The following is a 21,157-nucleotide window of genomic DNA, read 5'->3' on the forward strand; positions in this document are numbered from 1 at the left end:
TTTTAAACAAGAACAATATCAAATGCTACCTAATATGTTTTTTAGGGCCCGCCCGACTACAAAAGATTGCTTCACACATGCCTGGCTGCAGGACTCCTACCTGATGAAGCTCAGGAGACAGACTCTCACCTTCGCCTCCAGCCGACTTAAAGAGTTCCTGGTGGAACAACAAAGCCGTCGCACAGAGGAAGCCACCAAGCACAAAGTGCTGTTGCGGACCTACCAGAGCTCCCCTCAGTCCCCGGCATCTGGGACTTCTCCGCATGTTCCTAGCCCAAAGTGAGGTGACAGTAAAGAAGCCACACTGAAATAAAAAATCGGAGCTCGTTGCATCTTAATACGTCCTCTGTAACCGAAGCAGACAGCCTCGATTCAACAACAGCGGGATTCTTACGTTAAAGAAAATCCCAGTGAAGGAGAAGCTGACCGCTGTGATGTGAATCCACGACTTGCAAACTGCTAATTCACAAGAAGGACACAGGATTTCTTTTCTTTGATTGCACAGTTTCTCAGTCACATTGTGGTTTTCCGAAATTGCACATCAATATTCAGTTTAGCCTCGGTCTCCACTCTGCACGATCAGCCTGGAACATGTGTACCATGAATACTTTTACCTTGTTTATGCCACTAAGATTAGTAGTAGTAAACAACTCATGTGAATGTACCATGATTTAAGCTGCTATCTTATGTATTTTTTGCATTTAGCCACACATTTTAAAACCCAACCAAAAAGATGTTTTGGGTTTGGTTTTCTTTTCTTTTTTTTTTTTGTCATTTGGAAATTGTTTACTTTTTTCCATGTTAATTTATTTGCATGTGCGTATGTGTGAGTGTGTGCGCGCCTGTGTGAGTGTGTGCATGACCATTTTTGACTCACTTTTTTTGAAACTAGCATCATGGTGACAAAAAAAAAGGAAAAAAGAAAAACTAAAAATAAGGGGTGTCTTTGTGGTTTGTGTCATACAGTAAACATGAATTGATTTTGGGTGAGTTAGGAATATCTAGTACAATTTCTTGTTCTGTGGTTAAAACTTAACTTTTAACTGTAATACAGCGATGGAAAAAGGTCCTTAATGTAGATAACATTTTATTCTGAGAAGTCACACACTGGTAAATTACTGTGGTGTCAGTATTACCCAACGGCTGATCAGGTTACCTCATTCCTAATCAGCCTGTCACCAGTGCCTAAATCAGGTTGACATCCAAAATGTTTAACTTGTATATGTGTCTCCACTGGTTTTAATCCACATTTGATCAAAGTAAATATTTGATCACAATATCTGGACTTTATAGCCAAACGCACATGCATAGAGATTCTTACATGCCGAGGTTTATACATGCATACATACACAGAGTACATGCCGTCCTTGTAATAATAGACCGTCTTGTGTATTGCTCTATCACAGTGTTCCTTTTTTGTATGAATTTGGATGGTTGAAGATTTGTAAATGTACCAATTTGCGGTGTTTATATGTGGAAAAAGTTGAAAATGTTTTTATGAGATGGTATGTAATAAACTATTGATACAATTGGGAATATTAACTTTTTTCTTGTATGTGTAGGATGCTGTTTTAGGTTCACACTTACACTTTGTTTTTGTTTGTTTTTTAAAATTTATACAGATAATGGGCATGTAAAACTATGCAAACGATTCACTTCTTGTTGATGATCCCCTGGGGAGTGCAGTTGAGCACAACAAATATGACTGAAGCCATGAGTTCAAACTTTTAAGTGTTCATTTCCTTAACTTGTTTTCCTGCAATTGAAAGAGCAATGCCAGTTTTACATGGGTGGCAAGAAACAAGGAAGTCTTAGTGGCTATTTTATTATGCCATCATTGGAAAAAAAGCCAACATATGCATTCCTAAAATTCCTAAAAAATACAATATTAGGGATATTTCACTACAAGATTAAAAATGCACAAAATATGTATTGAAATACAAACATAACACTTTAAACTAATTTAAGTTTAAAGTGTTTATGTGGGTCTTGAAATACAATGGGTTTTTGACATCCCTTGCCCAAGTATGTGTTTTAAAGGTAGAGTGTGTAAAATCTCACCACTAGATGTCAGTAGATTGCAGTTTAAGTCAACTGAATTCTGTTGTCTTTCCACTACCAATTCACATACATAATCCAAGCTGTGGTGGTCACCGTAGGACAAATGTGTTTTAGTCAGCCGAGAGAGATCAGACAACGTTAAATCCAGACGGTACCGCAGAACAGCCATGGGTGGCTGGTGTGTTTCTACTGTTTGTGTAAAAAAAATTCTGTACACACTATCTTTTAACATATTTGAATAACATCAACATTTAGTAATAAAGATAATAAAAAATATATGCCAATTAAATTTTTTTCAGTATGTTATGTTTATCTCCAAGTCACCTGAGAAACCCTAACTCAGGGGTGTCCAACAAGTTTCCTGCAGGCTTTAGATGTGTCCTTGATCCATCACAGCAGATAAATGGCTAAATTACTTCCGCAACATGCCTTGAAGTTCTCCCGAGGCCTGGTAATGAACTAATCATTTGATTCAGGTGTGTTGACCCCAGGTGGATATCTAAAACCTGCAGGCAGTGTTGGGGAGTAACGGAATACATGTACCGCTGTTACGTATTTAAAATACAAAATATGAGTAACTGTATTCCGTTACAGTTACCGTTTAAAAAGGTGGTATTCAGAATACAGTTACTTTGTTGAAATAAATGGATTACACTGCGGTACTTTCCTGTTTCATTTTGTCGCGGGTCAGGACTGTTTGGGTTTTGTTTGACAGCTACGTTCTGTTGTTCCAGGCGGCAGCGTTACGGTTGCCATGGTTACAGGGCGACGCTCTCTCTCTCTCTGCGACTGTGTGTTTCCTGGGTGAGAGAGCGCCTTTTCGTTGTTGTTGTGCTAAGCTAACAGGCAGAATGCTACAAGCATAGCTCTAAAGAATGTAGCATCATGGGCAATGTAGTCCGTGCTGCAGGGAGAATGGACTGCCATACACGTTATGGGTCTGTGAGCGCGAGGAGGGAGAAAAAGGGGAGTGGAAAGGTACGAGTTGTCATCCAGGAAAAACGGGAGCTGGAAGCATGTAAATATAATAATAACCACTGCAGCCAAGAAGAGTGCCTGACGAGCCCAGTTGTACGTAAGCTATTAAGACTCGACTGTACGCTGTGTTGGTGTTTTCCTCCGAAACAATAAGTTCCGTTGGAGCAGCCTTTCAACGCCTCTCTCTGTCTCTCGCAAGAAAAGTTGACCCACACAACAAAGTAAAGCTATTGTTCGGCTACGAGCCGACAGGGACCCCGCCGTATTAGTCAGAGGTCCCTTTACTACAGTTCGGAGTCGCGGACCTTCAGTAATAGTAATAAATCACACAGCAATAGTACATTCACGTTGTTGTAAAAAGCATGATAATATATTAAGTAATCCAAAGTATTCAGAATACGTTACTGTCATTGAGTAACGTAACGGAATACGTTACAGAATACATTTTGGGGCATGTATTCTGTATTCTGTAATGGAATACATATTAAAAGTAACCTTCCCAACACTGCCTGCAGGGCACTGGCCCTTAAGGCCTGGATTTGGACACCCCTGCTCATCTAGCAAAGTGACTAATGCCAAAGTCACCCTAGAGTTTCTTGCTGTCAGCCGGCTGTTTAGCATAGTTTAGCATAGCTATTAAGCGCAGTTGCACTACAATCAGTTGATTTCAGTTTGTGTGTGAGAAAAGGAAAATGCTTGAGTGGTCTATAACTTTTTAGGAGTGGAGCTATGAATGTTACTTTTATTTTTATTGCACAAAAGGACAAGAGTCACTATATAAGGTACATATGGTAAGGTAAGAAAATTAACAAGTAATTTATCCTCTTGAGAACCAGCCTATTTGTTTATGTTCTCTGTAATCGACATTTGTTTTTGGTCTCTATGTTTTGACTTATTTAAGCTACTACACTTAGCCCTGATGTACTAAATGGAGGACATCCTGGGCTTACCACTGATATCTCGTGTTTAGGTGGCCTCTATTACCTTCAAAGAGAAAGAATCACAAAATACAGTTCAATGGGAAGATTATTTTCCTTGGTTCTCAGGATGGTATAACATGTTACTTTCAGTAATGACCCAAACACTGTTTATAAGTACAATATTCTTTTATTTTATTTTATTTTATTTTTTTAACCAGACTCAAAATATGACTGACTATTACTTTTAAGTTTATTTCTACTGGTTTAAAAAAAAATTCTCAAAATGGAAATTGGTCAAACATAATAGTTTTATTTTATTATTTTAATTTTGCAAGACCAAACTGTATATATGTGGTCAGACATACTTCTCTTCGCGGAATCGGAGAAAACGGAGACGACACTTGCACGACACTCCCTGTCTATAGGCAGTTTCAAGGGGACCCAAACTGGGCGTTTCTTCTGTTGTTGCTACTTCCAAAAAGTTAAAAAAAAAAAAAAAAAAAAAAAAGGGAGAAAAAAGGGAGAAAAAATTTTGCTCTTGATTGTGCAAGTTTTTTTTTTTTTTTTTTTTAACAAACAGCAGTCATTACATGACGAAGGTACAACCACACAGCATACACGCAAATCTGCCAGCGGCTAGTGCGGCATTTAAGGTGTTACAAAGTATCTGAAGACACTTTGGTAAAAGTTTGAGTCAAATCTGCAGGGTTTAATTATTTAATGTGGGTTTTGTTTTTGATCTTTTAATGTTATAGCCGAATAATAAAGTGCTTTGTAGGCGACATGTTTAAGGTCGGTAGCCGTGCAAAGGGAGCAGGGGCACTATCTAATAATAGTGTTTGTCTAAAGTAAGTCCGTAGTAGCTAGCAGCTAGCTTAGCTAACTCCTGAGTAACTTTGTTTCGGGCCACTCTAAGGGACCGTCGTCAAAGGGGCAGAGGCCGGCAGGGGGAGCGCTGCACAGAGCCGTGCCCTTACTGCGCCACTTTAAGTGAAATGGGAAGCCTTGAAACCTCCATGTTTGTATCTTGAAATTGCAAGCGGAGTTGAGCACCATATTGAATCAAAGTTGCCAACTCCTAGACAAACCTCTTAAAACTTCCACACGTCAAACTTGAGCGCGTATCCGAGCGGACACACGGATCCGAAGAGTAATGGGCGCACTGTAGGTGACTTGTTGCGATGTTTCCCGGGGCGTTTCAGCGTTGTTTTCGCTCACGTTAAGTTGGGTTAATGCAGCACCGAGTCGGCGGACTATCTCTAACTTTAAAGTGTGAAGTTGGCACTCTGGACCAGACCTGGATGTGATGGACAATCCGTCCTCTGTAATCACCCAAGTGAGCCGGGATGAAGAGGGAAATAAAGCCGCGGGAGAGAGGGGTAAGTTGCTTATTTATTTATATTCTATATATATTAATTTTTTTAAATACCCCTGTGCAGTCATGTCAGGGGAAAAAAGGAAAAGAAAAGTTTTGCAACTCCTGAACTCCGAGCCTAAGCAGTAAGCTGCTTATGAGCAGCAGCACAGATAAAGCCAGTGTTAGGAAAGTGGACAGAAAACAAGTCAGAGCAAGAAGACCGCGCTGTTGTGTGTACATTATGGCTGCGGCCCTTTGGCCTCTGATGAAAAGTAAAGGAAATGACGTACAGCTGGTTGAGACATCTGTAATAGTAGTCAGATTAAAAGCCTTTCCAGGTCCACCTTAAATCCCGGTTTCCTTGGAGTGATATCATGTCAGATAAATAACTTTTCCTTTTTTTGTTTTGGCAACACCACAAGTGGCCGCTTTCTGCAGCTTTACCAGTTCGGTGTTCACTCACATGAAAGAGTGCCTCTGCCACCGTACGCGCACACAGACAGGTCACCGCTGTAAACTCAAGCTTAGTAAATAATCAGGTGACCTGTCAGTCATCAGCCAAACAATGCTGAGTGGAAGCTAAGACTTTATTCAAACAAGATGCGGACAGACAGACGTACATAGAGGCAGTAGTGCCTATTTTGGTTTTAAAAGTGGAAGATCACATCTTGTAGTCTGGTGTGTTACACAACCTTTTCCCTCCATACATGGTGTTTACTCGATGTGAAGCGCAGCTGCTATATGAGACAGCGTGTTTGCTCGAATCTACCTAAAGAGATTCCCACAAAACATCTATAGTTTGCAAAGCCACATCAAATCATACTGAAACTTTTAGTTTCTCTTTCATTGTAAGATCAGGTTTATGCAGTCTTTGCACTTGTGTTTTCTGGTTCTCGCTGAATTAAGGGACATCATTTCACTGATTTTAGCACAGCAGCGACTGAAAATATGGGCTGAGTGATTGTAAAGATCCTCCATCAGCCTTCTGTCTTGCAGTAAGTCAGCCTTCTCAACTTTGTGGAGTCAGGTCTGCCCCAGATGTTAATCAGTATGCTGACAGAGTAAATGGAGTTCAGTAAGACTCATATATGGAAGCATCTTTTTAAAACATTACATGCTAACCAGCGCATTGGGTATTTATGGCCAAAAAATAGGATCAGAAGTCAAGAGCTGGTGGTAATACGACTACTATTACTATAACCAGCACAATGTGAGAGCCCCATGTTATTGTTGTTCCTACTTCATAATAGGAACTTTGGTCCAGGATCAACATTGCAGCTGACTAGTGACATTCTCCAAGCAGTTCAGTTAGCATTAACCAGGATGTTGGCTAATGTTCTTTAAACCACGGGTGTCAAACAGGCCGCAGCCCAGAATTGCCCCAACAAAGACTCCAGTCTGACCCACTGGACAGGTTTAGAAAATTTTAGACATAAATTTTAGACTCAGCTTACTACTGATAAAGACATTCACACCGCATCAATATCAAATAATGGAAAACTCCTGTTTTGTCATTTCATTTATTTATTTATTTTCAAAAGCAAAATAAAATCTATTGTGGAAATTTCATATTTTTTAACACTGAGATGAAATTTTGAAATGACACCTCCCCCCCCCTCATATTAAAATATATATGCAGTTAAACGTTATGCTAACAGAAAAGATTTTACTGGTCTGACCCACGTAACATGTAACCCACGTAACATGTACATGGGAACGTCAAACTCATTTTACTTCATGGTATATTTTAAACTGTCAACAGCAAAGTGGGGACTTTGACAGTTAAACCTATGCACTAAATCCAAACAAGGTCTGACATTGGGGGGCCAGAAATGAAACCGGATAAACATACAATTAGAATTGGTGCTTTAAAAAAACCAAAAAAGGGAACTATAGCACACATGATTAAAATTCAATAGGTGATGATAGAAGTACAATTAAAGACTGCAGCTGGTGATGGTAGTCGTTGTTGTGCTAGTTCTCCTGTTGCGGCCTGTAGGCGTAGAGGCCCTCCAGCTCACCCTTAACCTGCAAGCAGAAGAGCTGCCTTCACCAGTTGTAGTTCAGGATGGTGGAACTGGGTCTGAAGTTTTTGACTGATCACATGTAACACTGTCCTCTCAGGCATCTAAAATAAAGAGCTAGCTGCTAAGGTGTGGCAGTGGCCCACCTGAGTATGGTAGAGAAATGGACTTCTGAGAGTGTTTGGAGAAACTAGTGTCACCATCTGAGTGACATACATGAAGTAGAAGAGAAATAATAGGTGCAGTTTCTACTCCACCAGTTCAATAATGACCTCTAATTATGACAGTATTGCTTCTATGAATAGTTCTCAGAAGGCACACTCGCGCGCCCCCCCTTCTTTCATCTGTCCTCTGGCTTTAATATTGTGTTTTAATTTGAAGTTTACATTGTTTAGTCTGCCTTTGTGAACCCACAGAGCCGTTTTAATTTGTCTCTCTTTTTATTGGAGACTTTCATAGTCGCATCAAAGTGTGGCAGCTGTTTCAAAGGCTTTTGCACTTTCTTCTGCATTGAGACGAATCCCTGTAAATAGCTTGTTATCACTCAAGGCTAATTTGAGATGTATTGTCAGTTCAGTTAATTCCATTATCAAGCACACGGGTCAAGCCCTTGTGCCTTATCAAAACTGTAATGTTAAAGATATTTGGAGGGAGTAAGCCAATCAGGAAAGCCTGGTTACTTACTCCTCAATGTACGTTGTCTGACTAAAGTCCGTTTTTAGCTAAACGGTCAATAACAGGGGTGGAAGTGTCTGCAGGAAATCTTTGAACGCCAAGCTTAAAATAGACTCAGATAAAGATCAGATAAGGTGGAGCATCTTATCGTGAGTCTGTGGACTGAGGATTAATTCACTGAAAGTCATGTCATGATGGGAGCTATTTTATTTTTGGTAAGGTGTGGCATACAGTGTAACGTGTTCAGTGGCCTAATTCACAGTGCTAAGTGTAATCTTACATTTTTCACAGTCTGATAAGCTGGAACTCAGTTTTGTTTTAGTTTTACTTACCTTAGCAGTGTGACGGTAAACGGATGAGCCATGATTACCTGATGTTTGGAGATGATAGGCTGGTAAAGCAATAATTAGAGTAAATTTTGCTTTTTGCGTTCCTCATAACTTGTTTGTTTATTAGATTGTTTTCTGCATTATTAAAGTGTTTATATTAGAAGTAGCTCTGAATGTGTTTAGCCCCGAGCTAATGTTTAATGCTGTTTTTTGCAATGCTGTACTCAGATGGTTCTCTTGTGTTTTGAAGTTGCGTTGTTAACACTGTGCTGAAAACCACAACTTAAACACTCTTTAAAATGTTTAAAATGAAACTTCTGACAGTGTCGGTTGTTCAGTTAGAAGCGAGGTAATTAAACTTGTCTTAATCGTGGATCAACCCAATATCACACAGTTATGTTGTAATGGTAAAAGAGTCCGACTGGATACTAATACTTTACAATTTGAAACTCTGATATCGACCAACATTTTTGTTCTTTCTTTGCGCATAAGGAACATAGACAGATTTCCCTAATATTTATGTGTAACTATAAGCCCTTATTAAGATGCAACAGTGCATTTTAAAATGCACTTGGTTTATTGTCACAACAATGCTCAAATTGCTCATTTACGCGCTGCTTGTCATTTGTGGCATTCGGAACGCGTGTGCTCCCAACAGGGAAGATGCAGAGCGGGCTCCGGTAGACGACTATGCAGCATCAACAATCATAACATGGCGATGGCGTCCCGTCTCTTCACTTTTTAAAATTCTCCTTTAGCTGTTATAAATACGGATGCAACATATTGGCAAATAGTAAATATCAGCCTGGCTGATATATTAGTTGGTCTCTAAATGGCATATGATAAAATACTGATAAATATTAAAAAGTAAAAATGTAAATATCCAGTACAGACATGGTGAACAATTTACGAAGTGCCCACTGGATAAAGTTGTAGATAATTGTGTATTGAAGTACCATGAGGGAGGCATGTGATCCCAAAATTCATTCACACCCGAAGGATACACCAAGCAAGAAGTTATCCTACGCAACAAGAACAAAGAGTCCCTCAGCAGATGCTATATCCCCTACTGAGCTCTTATTGCTGGATTACTAAGTTAGAAGAATGATATGAAGAGAGGGAAAATACTTGCTACCAAGTGTGTTGAAAAATAATAATAAAGCTATTATATGTGTTAAATTTTAGTGCTTAAAGCTGTTGTCCTTACTGCAGCTGAATGCCTGCAGTATGTTCAGCTCCACACTGTAAATTGTCTCCTTTATAATGGGCTCATCTTCATAATGCTTTTATCAATTAAAACATCCAGGTGTTTGGTTTACAAATACTGAAGTGAGTCAAGACTCCAGGAAGCAAATAAGGACTTGATGCTAGGAATTACGAGGACCTGAGGGAGTGAATGAAGGAATGAGGGGAGGAGTGATGAGTTTTCATTAAAGAATACCAGTGACAATAATAATTCAGATGAAATCAGCTCAGTGTACATAGACACTGGTATCAGCTTACCCAAGCTATGCTACAAACACGATGACAAGCACCTTCCTCCACTGATACCCGTCTGTTTCCTCTTCCTGTTTTGGCCTGAGCACAGCAGAGGCCAACGGAGGGTCAGACGGGGTTTGAATCCACAAATTGAGTTGGAGGGTATTGCAGAGGAGTAATAAAAGAGGCGTGAGAGATGGACAACAGAGGTTTGTGTGTTGGTAACACAGTCACGTCTGGACAGAGAGAGAAAGGGAGTATGGTGCATAAAGGGACAGAAACCAAGCCTAATGTGAGACAGAAGAGTGAGGAGCAGAGCTAATCAGAGGTTTACAAGACCGGGAGAAACCCGCACTGGGAGCCTGGGCTTGACGAGCATTCATGAGAGCAGAAATAATTTCAGTAACTCGAATAAAGTTTTGTGGTTGGCGAGCAAATTTATTATTTATTTATTTATTTATTTATTTATTCCCCCCCCCCCCCCCCCCCCCCGTTGGAATGATGTTAAACTTGGTGTGCAGATCTTTTGGCACAAAGACTGATCCCAAGCACTGTTGTGGGTTTATGATATATGTTTTGCATATCAACGACCGGCTCACTAATTGGCTTCAGAAACTGCAGCTAAACCACTCTCCATAAATGTAATGCCTCCAATAAAATAAATCGAACACCCCAGGAAACATTATTTCACATTTATTCACCCAGTCTGTTAGCAGGTAATGAAAGTAAAGCAAATGAATGGAAAAAGAAGTGAAATGGATTATTATTATTATTATTATTATTATTATTATTATTATTATTATTGGTATTTGGGCATATGGGTGTTATTGAAAATATGAGGTCAGGTTGTAGTATGTGTTTGTTTTTTGTGCCACACCCCGAGAAGCTGAATATGCGACATATACTGTAGAACTTTATACAGTTGTATTGAATAAATAGCATGGGTAACATAAGTCATGTTACAGAAGACTGTCTGAAGACTATCATTTCTTTGGTAAAAAGTTCTGCTGCACAAATGTATAGGAAAATTTAAAATAAATAAATATCCTGAAATAAAAGAACACAACCACAGCTGACACATCAACTTAGTTATGGCCCATCTACGCTCCAAGGGAGGGACAAAGGCATACGAAGAGCAGTGAGTCTTCTGTGTCAGATGTGCGACTTCACCACAAATCCCATGTGGTAGTAAAGTATGACACAGCTGTTCAGCTGTCTCACAACACTTCGTGTGAAGCTGGTAAAGTGCTGTGTAAGACTATGAGCTGCATGCTCTGATCTCAGATAATGAGGTCAGAGCATAAACCTTGTAATCACAGGAAGTTCGTTGTCACAAACTCCGCCCACCTCCTGTTTTAAACCTTTTGTATGTTAGTTGCAGCCAATCAGAAGATGGTTTCCTTAAATTGGTAAGACCCTTTAGTATTTAGTAATTATCTGCTTTTCAAAGTGTTGTTGTTGTTTTTTTTATATAATTTTTTAAATTACTTTTCAACTAAATGATCACAGCAGTGCTTTAGCTAGAAATTATTTTCATAATTGCAATTACCACAATTAGTGTTCAAAGTTTCTCATGAGTCTTTCACACATGCTATTTGGAAGGCTAAAACAAACTGCTTTACATGTGTTAGATGTTTGATATTTAAATGTTAAAAATTAAAAATGTCATTTAAAAACCATAAGAAATCATTTTCAGTATGATCAGAGGGGCACCTCAATGTCAACCACATATTTAATTTGTGGGATATTTATAATTAGAGCTATTTTGTAACTTTGTAATATGTTTGTTACTGTTCTTTCTGTCTTGGAGCAACTGTGACCACATTTACTCTGGGATTAATGAGGATTGTGATTTACTTATAATTTATTTGAAGCCGGTGTTGGTACCTGTAAATGAAATCTAAACAGCCGCACAGCAAACCCATTACAGGAATGAGTTTTGAATACCTGTTGAGCTTCCAGGTACAAAGTGTTCGTGTGCTACACGATGATTGACAATAAGGCTGCCAGCTTTGGTTAATAATCAGTTTCTTGGGAACATCTGGAGGGTTTGTTTTGTGAACAGAAAAACTCAAACACTGCTTAAAGTCCTGCTTTTGTGCTTATTTTGCAAAGTAGTAGTTAAAGTGATTTTTATGTAGCTTCCATTTGGGTTTAGAATTTATAAAAATGCTTGTCGCTTGATGTAAGTGATTAATGAACCTGAAGTTCAGGTCTTTCATTGCCTTAGTGGTTAGTTTGCATTTTATACATACCAAGCAAACGAAAAGTTTTGAATTGCGTCATTTTGGTATTGAGTAAATATTGTTTACAGATTGCCTGCGGTGGTTGTTTGTATTATTAATTAATTTGTTCTGGTTGCCGCACATCACTCAATAATTAACCTGATGTGCTTAAAAAAACTTGTCTCTTTGGCACCATCGCTTCACGTGGTGTTAAAGTGGTGAATTTTCATTGGTGGGGCTCGAGTCGTGTTTTTCTGCTGACATCAGAGAAGCAGTTACGCAAGAGGTCCGGTCAGGCACGTGTCTCCAGGACGGCCTGTGCACATGACAGTATGAGGAAAGTTGCTGGATGTCCTTTGTACTGTTTTTATACAATCACTGACTAGATGGGGGTCATGAGTTAGGAAGTGCTGTATGCAAGTAGAGTATTTCAGGTATTTCAACACAGGAAGTGTGTCAAATTAAATTTACATTTAAAAAAAAAAAAAAAAATTGGTCATTTACGAGGCAAAATTTTTGGGGTAGCTACGAGTTGAAATGAACAAACACAGCTATTTTAGTAAAAAATGATATGGGACTGATCATTTACCAGCTTAGATGGTGTGGTAAAGTTTTCAGTGTGTGTGTGTGTGATTATGGAAAACTGTGGTCTTGGAGATACTTAAGCCATTTCCACACACGCACTGCAGCCCTGAAGTTTTCCAGACATTACCCAATGGACGTGTATGCAAGTACACATGTCTGACACAGTTGGATATTAAACCTTCTTTAACCTTCCAGACCGCTGGTGCAAAAATCATGTGATGTCAGATTGTGTTGATTTGCACCAATGTGAGAATAAAGCAGGTAATGGCAGGCTGAGGAAATTTATAACCAGTCCTGGGCTTCATGCATGCTTGATTGAGACAGCACCCTCGACTAACTGTAGTGTGAACACGTCTGATGCAAATCATCTCCCGCTGTGTGCTAAATTTGGGAAAGGGCATTTTCATACGTGAAAACTGCGACACTTTTCCATGAAAGATCGCTGTGTACTTTGGCAAGGCTTTGCATATTTGTGGGTACATTTTGTCAACAGTAGTAATAGTGAAAGATGGTCTTGAGAACTTCACGAGTGTTTAGTGTAATTAAAGGTTTGAAGGCAGTTGTGGTCAGAGTAATTACCAAATTATTACATGAGTATTACACTAACCATTGAGGTTGCAGCTGTTGCGATCAGAGTGTGAGATGGCTCTTTCTGCAGTCCTGTTTTTCAAAAATCATACTGGTCAAGAGGTAAAAATGAAATAATTATATATTTTTTACTTGTTTTTGTTTTGGCATTCACATTTTTACTATGTCATGGAAGAAACATAAAATGCTATATAGTTGATCTTTATATTTATGTATGGTAAAAATGTGCAAATCTCTTTAAATTGTGAGGTTTTATGCATCAGGCCATAATAAAAATAATCTGGTACTTGGCGTGTCTTTAAAATGAGGTAAACACAACAACTGTTACACTGTCACTATTTTAGTTACAAAATGATGCCAAAATGCTGAATCAGCATGTTTTAAAAACTAAGAACAGCCCTACTGCTTCCATAGGAAGATAACTAGCAGCCAGGTGCTGCTAATCAATGCACTTTAATAACTGATCATTAGTAGACGTGAGCATCTCTACAAAAAGACATTGCTGGTCTGGAGCATTCAGGTGTGTTAACTAAATACCAAGTAGGAAAGACAACATGACTGATCTTAGAGAAGCAGAGGTGCTCCCTATCAATGTGAGAAGGGTTATAAGTTTGAAGCCTATTATTCTACAGTGAGAAAGATTATTTACAAGTGGAAAAACATTCCAGATCCCTGCCAATCTTCACAGGAGTGAACAACCCAGAAAATTCACCCGGTTTGTCAGATGTTGCAACACAAAGAGATATTGCAAAAAACCCAAGAGCTACATGTCAGACTCATTAGACCTCAATTAGCATGTTAAAGTTCATGGCTTGTTTGAAAGCGCTGCAGGAGAGCGCTTATTCTGTTTTAGGAGACTGTGGCAGCACGTGTTAGGGTTTGCAAAGTTGTAACTGAGCAAACCACAAGACTTCTAGAACAGTGTTTTGGACAGACTAGACCAAAATCTTTTGCTGTAATGCACAGCATCATGTTTGGAGAAAACCAAACGCAGCATATCTGCACAAACACTCCAACTGAAGCACGGTGGTGGACGTGTGATGATTTGTGCTTGCTTTGCAGCCACAGGACCTGAACACATCAGTCATTGGTGAACAGAGGAGTTCACGGTCGATTCAAAGTATTCTAGAGACAGATGTGACACATCTGTCTGACAGCTAAAACTTTGGCCAACAGCCATGCAAAAGGACAATGATCCAATCACATCAGAAAATCTGCAACAGAATGGCTGACTCAACCTGATGTAAGGCCTCACCACAGCAGGATTTCAGAGAGCCATGCATAAATAAATGCCCACAAATTTCAATGAATAGAAGCAACATTGTAAAGAAGAGTAGGCCAACATTCCTACATGACCACGCAAGACACAGCTGAAGTCATACAGAAACCCATTAGTGCTGAAAGTGGTTCTACAAACTACTGAATCATGGGGTGTGCTTGGGGTTTTTTTTTCTTCTTTTTTTTCTTTTAAAACACACTGCTTCTGCATTTTGGCTTAGGTTTTACCATGTAGTAAGGACTAAGTAGTTTTATGTCTTAGTGTATTACTTTGTTCGATTGTTTGATCAGACTTGAAGACTTTAAGTAAATGTCTGTTTTGTGCCCATGTGTTCAAAGCATACCGATAATGATGATAAAGATATTCACATGCACCTCTTAATATTAAGAGCTTTTCCTAAAAGCCAAGCTGTTAAAGATCCTGTATGTTGTAATTACTGCAAGCTCGACAATTTCTTGATCTATCATCTTCTTCTGCAGGTTCCTCTCCCTCTCTGTCTTCCAAGAAACCCAGGAGTGGAGGCCTCTTCTCCAGCCTTTTCTGCTGCCTGTGCCGGGACCAGCCTGAGCCGCCACCAGTCAACAACAACGCCCCTCTCTTGGTAGAAGAGAATGGAACAGTGTCCAAGGTGTGTTTTCTCTGTTGCCCTGGCTCAATTTTTATTTGTGTACTTTTGCAGTCAGCTCATTATTTTGTGGTTTCTCTTTTTGAAGATCCAGGCGAAACCACTGCTGCCTCCAGTGAAGTCAAAAGACTCCGGAAAGATCTGTGTGGTTATAGATCTGGATGAGACCTTAGTTCACAGCTCTTTTAAGGTAAGGCGGGGGAATGATAACACGCTGTAGACTGAGTTATACAAGCAATTATGTTCAACTTCAACATTTGCAAGCGTGTTCTTTAATTTCCTGCTGCAGGAACTAAAGGATGTGTGTGTTCAGAGAGGCTTTACAGCACTTAGCTGTCCCCTGCGATCACATTACATCATTATTTAGTTACGTTTAGAACACAACAGTCCAAGATCTGCACTTTTCCCTCCATCTGGTTGCTGTTGGCTCTGGCAGTGACATTTTTGTCGTGGCTGGCAAATGCCAAACTCAAACACAGTCACTCCTGCATCTGCGCACACACTGACTGTCTCAACCTGTCTGTCTAGAAACAACACTAAGTCAGTTCATGTTTTAGCATGTAAAAGGAAAAGTCCAGTGTCTGTATGTGTTTGTTTGTTTTGTTTTTTAAGTCTTTATTTTGGTTTAATAAGTATCTCCCCCCCTTTTTTTTTTTTTTTTTTAATTTTTTTTTTTGGTTAGCCTGTGAACAACGCAGATTTCATCATTCCTGTGGAAATCGACGGAACAATACACCAGGTAATGCTAGCATCATCAGAAATATTCATATTGTCATGCACTGTGCTCATGCCTCATTGTCATTTTGTCATTTCGGTTGTGTGACAGCACTTCTCTTGAGCGCATTTTGCTGAGTATAGAAGGTGATGTCAGCGTTTAAGGGATTTGAGGACGGCTGCTTGGAGTCCGATGACACACGATGGGTCTGGGCCTGATTCAAGTAATCCAGGATAGGTTTGTTCAGACAAGCACAGCCTATTCCGGATGACTTGGTTCAGGAACGCTGCCCTGAGCTGCCAACACAGCAGCAAGGAGGAAAAAAAAAAAAGATGGAGGAAGAGCTTTAAGGAGCCCAGTGCTTGTCTTTTTGTGAGCTACAACTGCATCTTTCTCATTTAGCTTCAGTTTGGCTTGAATGTCTGCTACTAACTCCTTGGAAGTAAATAAGATGTTCTGCAAAAATGTAACATCTGTCCATTAGAAGAAGTCTCCAGTCATGAGCTGCATGTTGAGTTTCTCCCCCTTTTTTTAAAATAACATTCACTTGAAACGTCCTCAGGCAGTTGGAATTTGTAGAAACATGTTACATTTTGAGTGTATGGCGTGTGTGCATGATGCTGATTTAAGGATTCCTGCATCTTCCAGGTGTATGTCCTGAAGCGGCCCCATGTTGACGAGTTTCTGAAGAGGATGGGGGAGCTGTTCGAATGTGTCCTCTTCACTGCCAGTTTAGCTAAGGTGAGAAACCACCTCATCGCAGCCAGCTGTGCTGATTATTAATGTATGGTTGGCTGATTCCCTGCAGTTGACAGCAATAAACTTGGAGGGAGCAGGGAAAAGCTGGATGTATTCAGGGAAGTTGTCTGTGAACAGTTTAATATTTTGGATCCTTTAAAATAGACTTGGGGCGTTATGAGAGAAATGAGAAGAGGTCATTTGAGCTGCTTCCTTATCTCCCGAGGGATAACACAGCAGGGGGAACCGCGTGTTTGATTTGGCACAGATTTCATACCGGATGCTCTTCCCGATGTAGCCTTCCCATTTTTCAGTGCTCTGAGACTTGCACTAGGCGCACACTACCTTGTGACCCCCCCCCCCCCGAGGCTGGGTTTGTCTCGCTGGCCTCAACCAGGGTCTTCATGTGTGAGACCCGTTAGTAAAAAAAACCTTATTCTGATTGCGTTGGTTGCTAGCAGATTGCTGCAGTTGTCCATAGTTTGCATGGAAGACAGCAACTTGGCTGCAAACACTCTTGTTAATCATCAAGGTAGTATAACTTGGAGGTGCAACCCAAACTGAAAAGATTTGCCTTCAAAGTAAAACCTGATAAGCCAAAACTTGTAATTTCAAGGTCTCTGTTTATAGTTGCTATACAAACTATGGGCGACTGGCAATCTGCTCATAAACCAAGCAATTATAAGGTTTTCAGTGCAGGACTCTGATTGGCAGTTGCTGTTATTGATTTCACAGCAACCATTTTATTTTTATTGTTTCCCCTAGTGGCCACTGGTTATCAGGCAGTCTCATACCAGTCTCTAGGTCTGTGTGAATGTGTTAACCACGACACTGTGATGGTGGCAGTAAAAACTAATACTATAAACTGATACTAAAAACGGAAATCTCAGCTGTATCTACATAAAGATTTTGCTTTAAATTGAGCGTGCTTCTCCATCAGTATGCAGACCCAGTCTCCGATCTCCTGGACAAGTGGGGTGCTTTCCGCTGCCGCCTTTTCCGGGAGTCTTGCGTCTTTCATCGAGGGAATTATGTCAAGGATCTGAGTCGCCTGGGTCGTGACCTCAACAAAGTGATTATTGTGGATAACTCCCCTGCCTCCTACATCTTCCATCCTGACAATGCAGTAAGTCTTCTGGACAGCACTTAGGATCGTTCACCTGCTTAAGCAAGTTGCTTAAGCAAGTTCATAGTATTACCCTCAAGGTTGTGGTTGATTTTTTTTTTTTTTTTTTGGGGGGGGGGGGGTACAATTTCCCAATTTTGTAACTGTATTAAAACAAGTATTGCACTTTTATTGAAAGATGTAGTTTGGGGGACACTAAGCCCAATTTCAGTGTCCCACTCTTACTTGATTTATTGTTTAAATAAAAAAAGGCATCAAAGTAAATAAGATGAATAAGAAATTAGATTTCTAACTATATTTGTTGAATCTCCACAACGATATTGATGCTTATGTTTTTGTTCAGGTGCCTGTGGCCTCTTGGTTCGATGACATGTCCGACACAGAGCTGCTGGACCTCATCCCGTTCTTTGAGAGGCTGAGCAAAGTCGATAACGTCTACACAGTCCTCAAGCAACAAGGGACCTCAAGCTAACTTCGTTTGACTTTTTCATCTCAGCTCTGAACAAACCGGCGTACAAAAAAGCAAAAAAAAAATTAAAATTCCCCCAGAAACGCCGCACCAGCCAGGCTCCAGCTATCACTGCCCACCAGAACACAGACTGCTTCACAGCCGCCAGAGCCATCAAAGCAACCGTCCCACACACCAAACCAAGATCACCATGGGAGAGCCTTTGGTGACATTTTGACGGCATCGACACTGCCACCTCCTGGTCAGACAGCAAACTGTCTGCAAGTTGCCTTCCAAGAACCAGCTGATGTGAGTGAATGGACGAGAGGATGAATGAATGTTTAATGGCCTTTCTGCAGCCCCACTGGACTTTCAGTAGAGTAAACAAAGAAGAGGTCTGTAGCCACGATTCCTCTGGACCTGGGTACTGGACTTAGACTTCTCATGGATGTGATTTGGCAGCCTGATTGCACAAGACTTGCAGGAAGTTTCAGAAAGGTTTACGCTTCTTGATCTGTTGGATTGTTGAAAGGGCAGGTCGGAGGTATACGTACTGTAGATGTCTTTTAAGCATTTTGGTCAAGCGTTATGTTCTTCACAGCCTAATTTTATCACACTATCTGTCTCCAGTCAAAGGCATGTGATCCTCAGTTGTCATATTTTTAGAGCTTTTAGAGTGACGTGGTCAGGTTTTTAATAGTCATGAGTTATCAGTGTTATGAATGAATCTGATTTTTAAAAGGTTTCTTTTTTAAACTCAGCTGGCATTGCAAGCTCAGACACTATTACAAGTTGTTAAATGAATGAATAAAGTGATCGGACCACTTTAAAAGTAATCTAATCCCTTTTACCGCAGATTAAATTTATATGCTAAGCCCATCTTAAAAGATGAACACGTGGGCACGATTTTAAGTATTTTTACTGTCTGTGCAGCAGGTAAAGGAAATCAGTCAGATTCAGAGCACTGACTCGGGTCGTGACTGCATTATTTTATCAGAAACCTCACACTAATCTTTAAGTATCCATCTGCACTCGAAAGTGACAGAGCAGCTGTTAATGGATCTGGTAGATGTTAGCCTCTTGTTTTAAAGCCACACACAAACCTGAATTTGTCTTCTGTGTATTTACAGACTGTAATTGGATGGTTAAAAGAAAGTTTTGTGATGTTAAAAAGAAAAGACACCGGTGGATTTGTCATGATCTTCAAAGTACTTTTTCCTTTTTAAATTGTCTTTTAAGCGGTACACAGAGGCTGGAAACTATTTCTAAATTTATGTCATGAAATAGGTTTTGAGGAGGGGGGGGGCTGCCGCGAGTATCCCAGTATATGGGAGGGCACATCTTTGAAAACAAAGTGTTTAATATAGCGCAGGTTTTAAAGGAGCTATCCACCCCAAAACGACTTAAACACTACAATAAACTGCTGTTAGTGATGCCTCATACTGGCTGTTTCCTTATGTTTTAAACCTGGCAGAGATCTGATACTGTGCAGGTTTTTGTGATGTTTTTGGAAGCATTGAAACGCCTGTGCAGCTACAGCAGATCTAAAGCTAAGTCTTTAAATGTCTGTTTTATTTTATTTTTTCCCCTTTTTTCTTTTACACAAAACTGCAGAATTTTTTGTATTTCTGCCTGCAGATAAAAACCTAGCAGGGTGCCACAGCTTGATGCTAGTCCGCTCATCAAAGTTACTAAGTGCATGCTGGGAATTGTAGGACTCACTGATTTTTGCAGTTTATCAGCAGTAACAAAGAGTGGAAAGTGTGAGATTATTTTGGGGTGGAGTCTTCCTTTTTTCTTGTGCACGTCTGTGTTGTGTATCTGTGTTGTGTATCTGTATTGTATTCTGCCCGCTCAGTTTTAAGGAGCAACGCAGTTTCTAACGGGCCTTGCAGATTGGTGCGATCGCCCTAGTTTGCGTTGACAATGTGTTGACACTGATGAATGAATGTGGTGGATTTGACTTGGCAGCCTCGATGGCAGGCTTGTGACGTGACTTCGCCTAGATGAGGAAGGGGTGATTAAATCTACCACCTTAAGAGCTATTATTACTTTTTAAAAAATGTTTAACAAATTATTGTCAATCAAGATTAGCCTGTTTCATTTCTAAATAATTAACTGATTTTTACTGCTGCCTTCTATTATTTTTTTATTTTTTTCCCCAAGAGTCATCTTCTTAAAGAATATTTACAGTAGGTTTTCCAAAACGGGAAGACATTGCTCTTGCTGTTTTCTTACAGGACCTGGTCGGTTGCCTCGCGTACAAGGAGGGAGAGAGGATTCAGAAACACCAGCAAATAACTAAAGAGATAGTATCTTACCATTGGAGGCACATAACAGGTTTAAAACAGTGTTTTCATGAAAGCCATCATCAAATTACTGATGCCGCGTGTGTTTTGGAATTCATTGGCAAAGACGAGTATTTATAGGAACGCTGAGTCATCTTGTTAATGGATTACATGTAAAACAGGTTGTGTCACTATGGGGGCCCATTCACTGATACTGTACTTCTTACACATTCAGTAGATATGTATATGTTGTTTTTGCACAGTAATAAAGCAAACGAATTTCATTAATATATGGAATATTCATGTTACTGTACTCATGATTCAATAGCTGTAACTTTTTCTTTTTTATTTTTTTTTTGTGACCTTTGTTTTATCATACCAAATTCTGTATGGACTGTATGTAATAATGCCCCCCATAAATGCTTAAGGAAACATGGTCTAAGGTGCTGTTCTGTTTTTGGGGGGAAAAAAGCAACACAAGCGGTACATTTTCAAGCCTGAGGAGGTGGGTTTGTTACATTTAGTCAGACAAACAAAAAAAAAAAGCCAGATGTTAAGAGAGGGGGGAGGGGGCAACAAAGACCTGACACCGGACCTGAGGGATGCATCTGAACCTTCAGCTGATCATCTACTGTTCCCTGAAGCCTCATCAGAAATCTCAGTGGAAAGGTGGCCGTCAAGCTTTTTTTCTTTTTTCTTTTTTTTAAAGAAAAAAAA

General features: G+C 39.9%; 2 protein-coding genes across 12 annotated transcripts in view; both read left to right on the forward strand.

Moving 5' to 3' along the window:
* LOC101478469 (striated muscle preferentially expressed protein kinase) overlaps positions 1-1,536 on the forward strand; it is a 63,187-nt gene extending 61,651 nt beyond the window's left edge. For all 11 annotated transcript variants that reach the window (XM_076880394.1, XM_012924690.5, XM_012924689.5 and 8 more), the window contains one exon: positions 46-1,536. In XM_076880394.1, coding sequence (XP_076736509.1) covers positions 46-283 — 238 coding nt within the window. In that variant the 3' untranslated portion in view covers positions 284-1,536. The remainder of the gene's footprint in view (positions 1-45) is intronic.
* Positions 1,537-4,925: 3,389 nt separating this feature from the next.
* On the forward strand, positions 4,926-20,876 carry ctdsp1 (CTD (carboxy-terminal domain, RNA polymerase II, polypeptide A) small phosphatase 1). Its single transcript, XM_004571254.6, has 7 exons — positions 4,926-5,338; positions 14,980-15,128; positions 15,214-15,315; positions 15,808-15,864; positions 16,489-16,581; positions 17,519-17,704; positions 18,048-20,876. Exons 1-7 carry the CDS (start codon positions 5,266-5,268, stop codon positions 18,174-18,176), a joined length of 789 nt encoding a protein of 262 aa, XP_004571311.1. The 5' UTR covers positions 4,926-5,265; the 3' UTR covers positions 18,177-20,876.
* The last annotated feature ends 281 nt before the right edge of the window (positions 20,877-21,157 follow it).

Source organism: Maylandia zebra, linkage group LG23, assembly GCF_041146795.1.
Source record: "Maylandia zebra isolate NMK-2024a linkage group LG23, Mzebra_GT3a, whole genome shotgun sequence".
Classification (NCBI taxonomy): domain Eukaryota; kingdom Metazoa; phylum Chordata; class Actinopteri; order Cichliformes; family Cichlidae; genus Maylandia; species Maylandia zebra.

Coding starts and splice junctions, on each gene's coding strand:
- ctdsp1 (XM_004571254.6), top strand. CDS start 5,266: ATGGACAATCCGTCCTCTGTAATCACCCAAGTGAGCCGGGATGAAGAG. Junction 5,339..14,979: donor TAAAGCCGCGGGAGAGAGGG/GTAAGTTGCTTA, acceptor CTTCTTCTGCAG/GTTCCTCTCCCTCTCTGTCT. Junction 17,705..18,047: donor TCTTCCATCCTGACAATGCA/GTAAGTCTTCTG, acceptor GTTTTTGTTCAG/GTGCCTGTGGCCTCTTGGTT.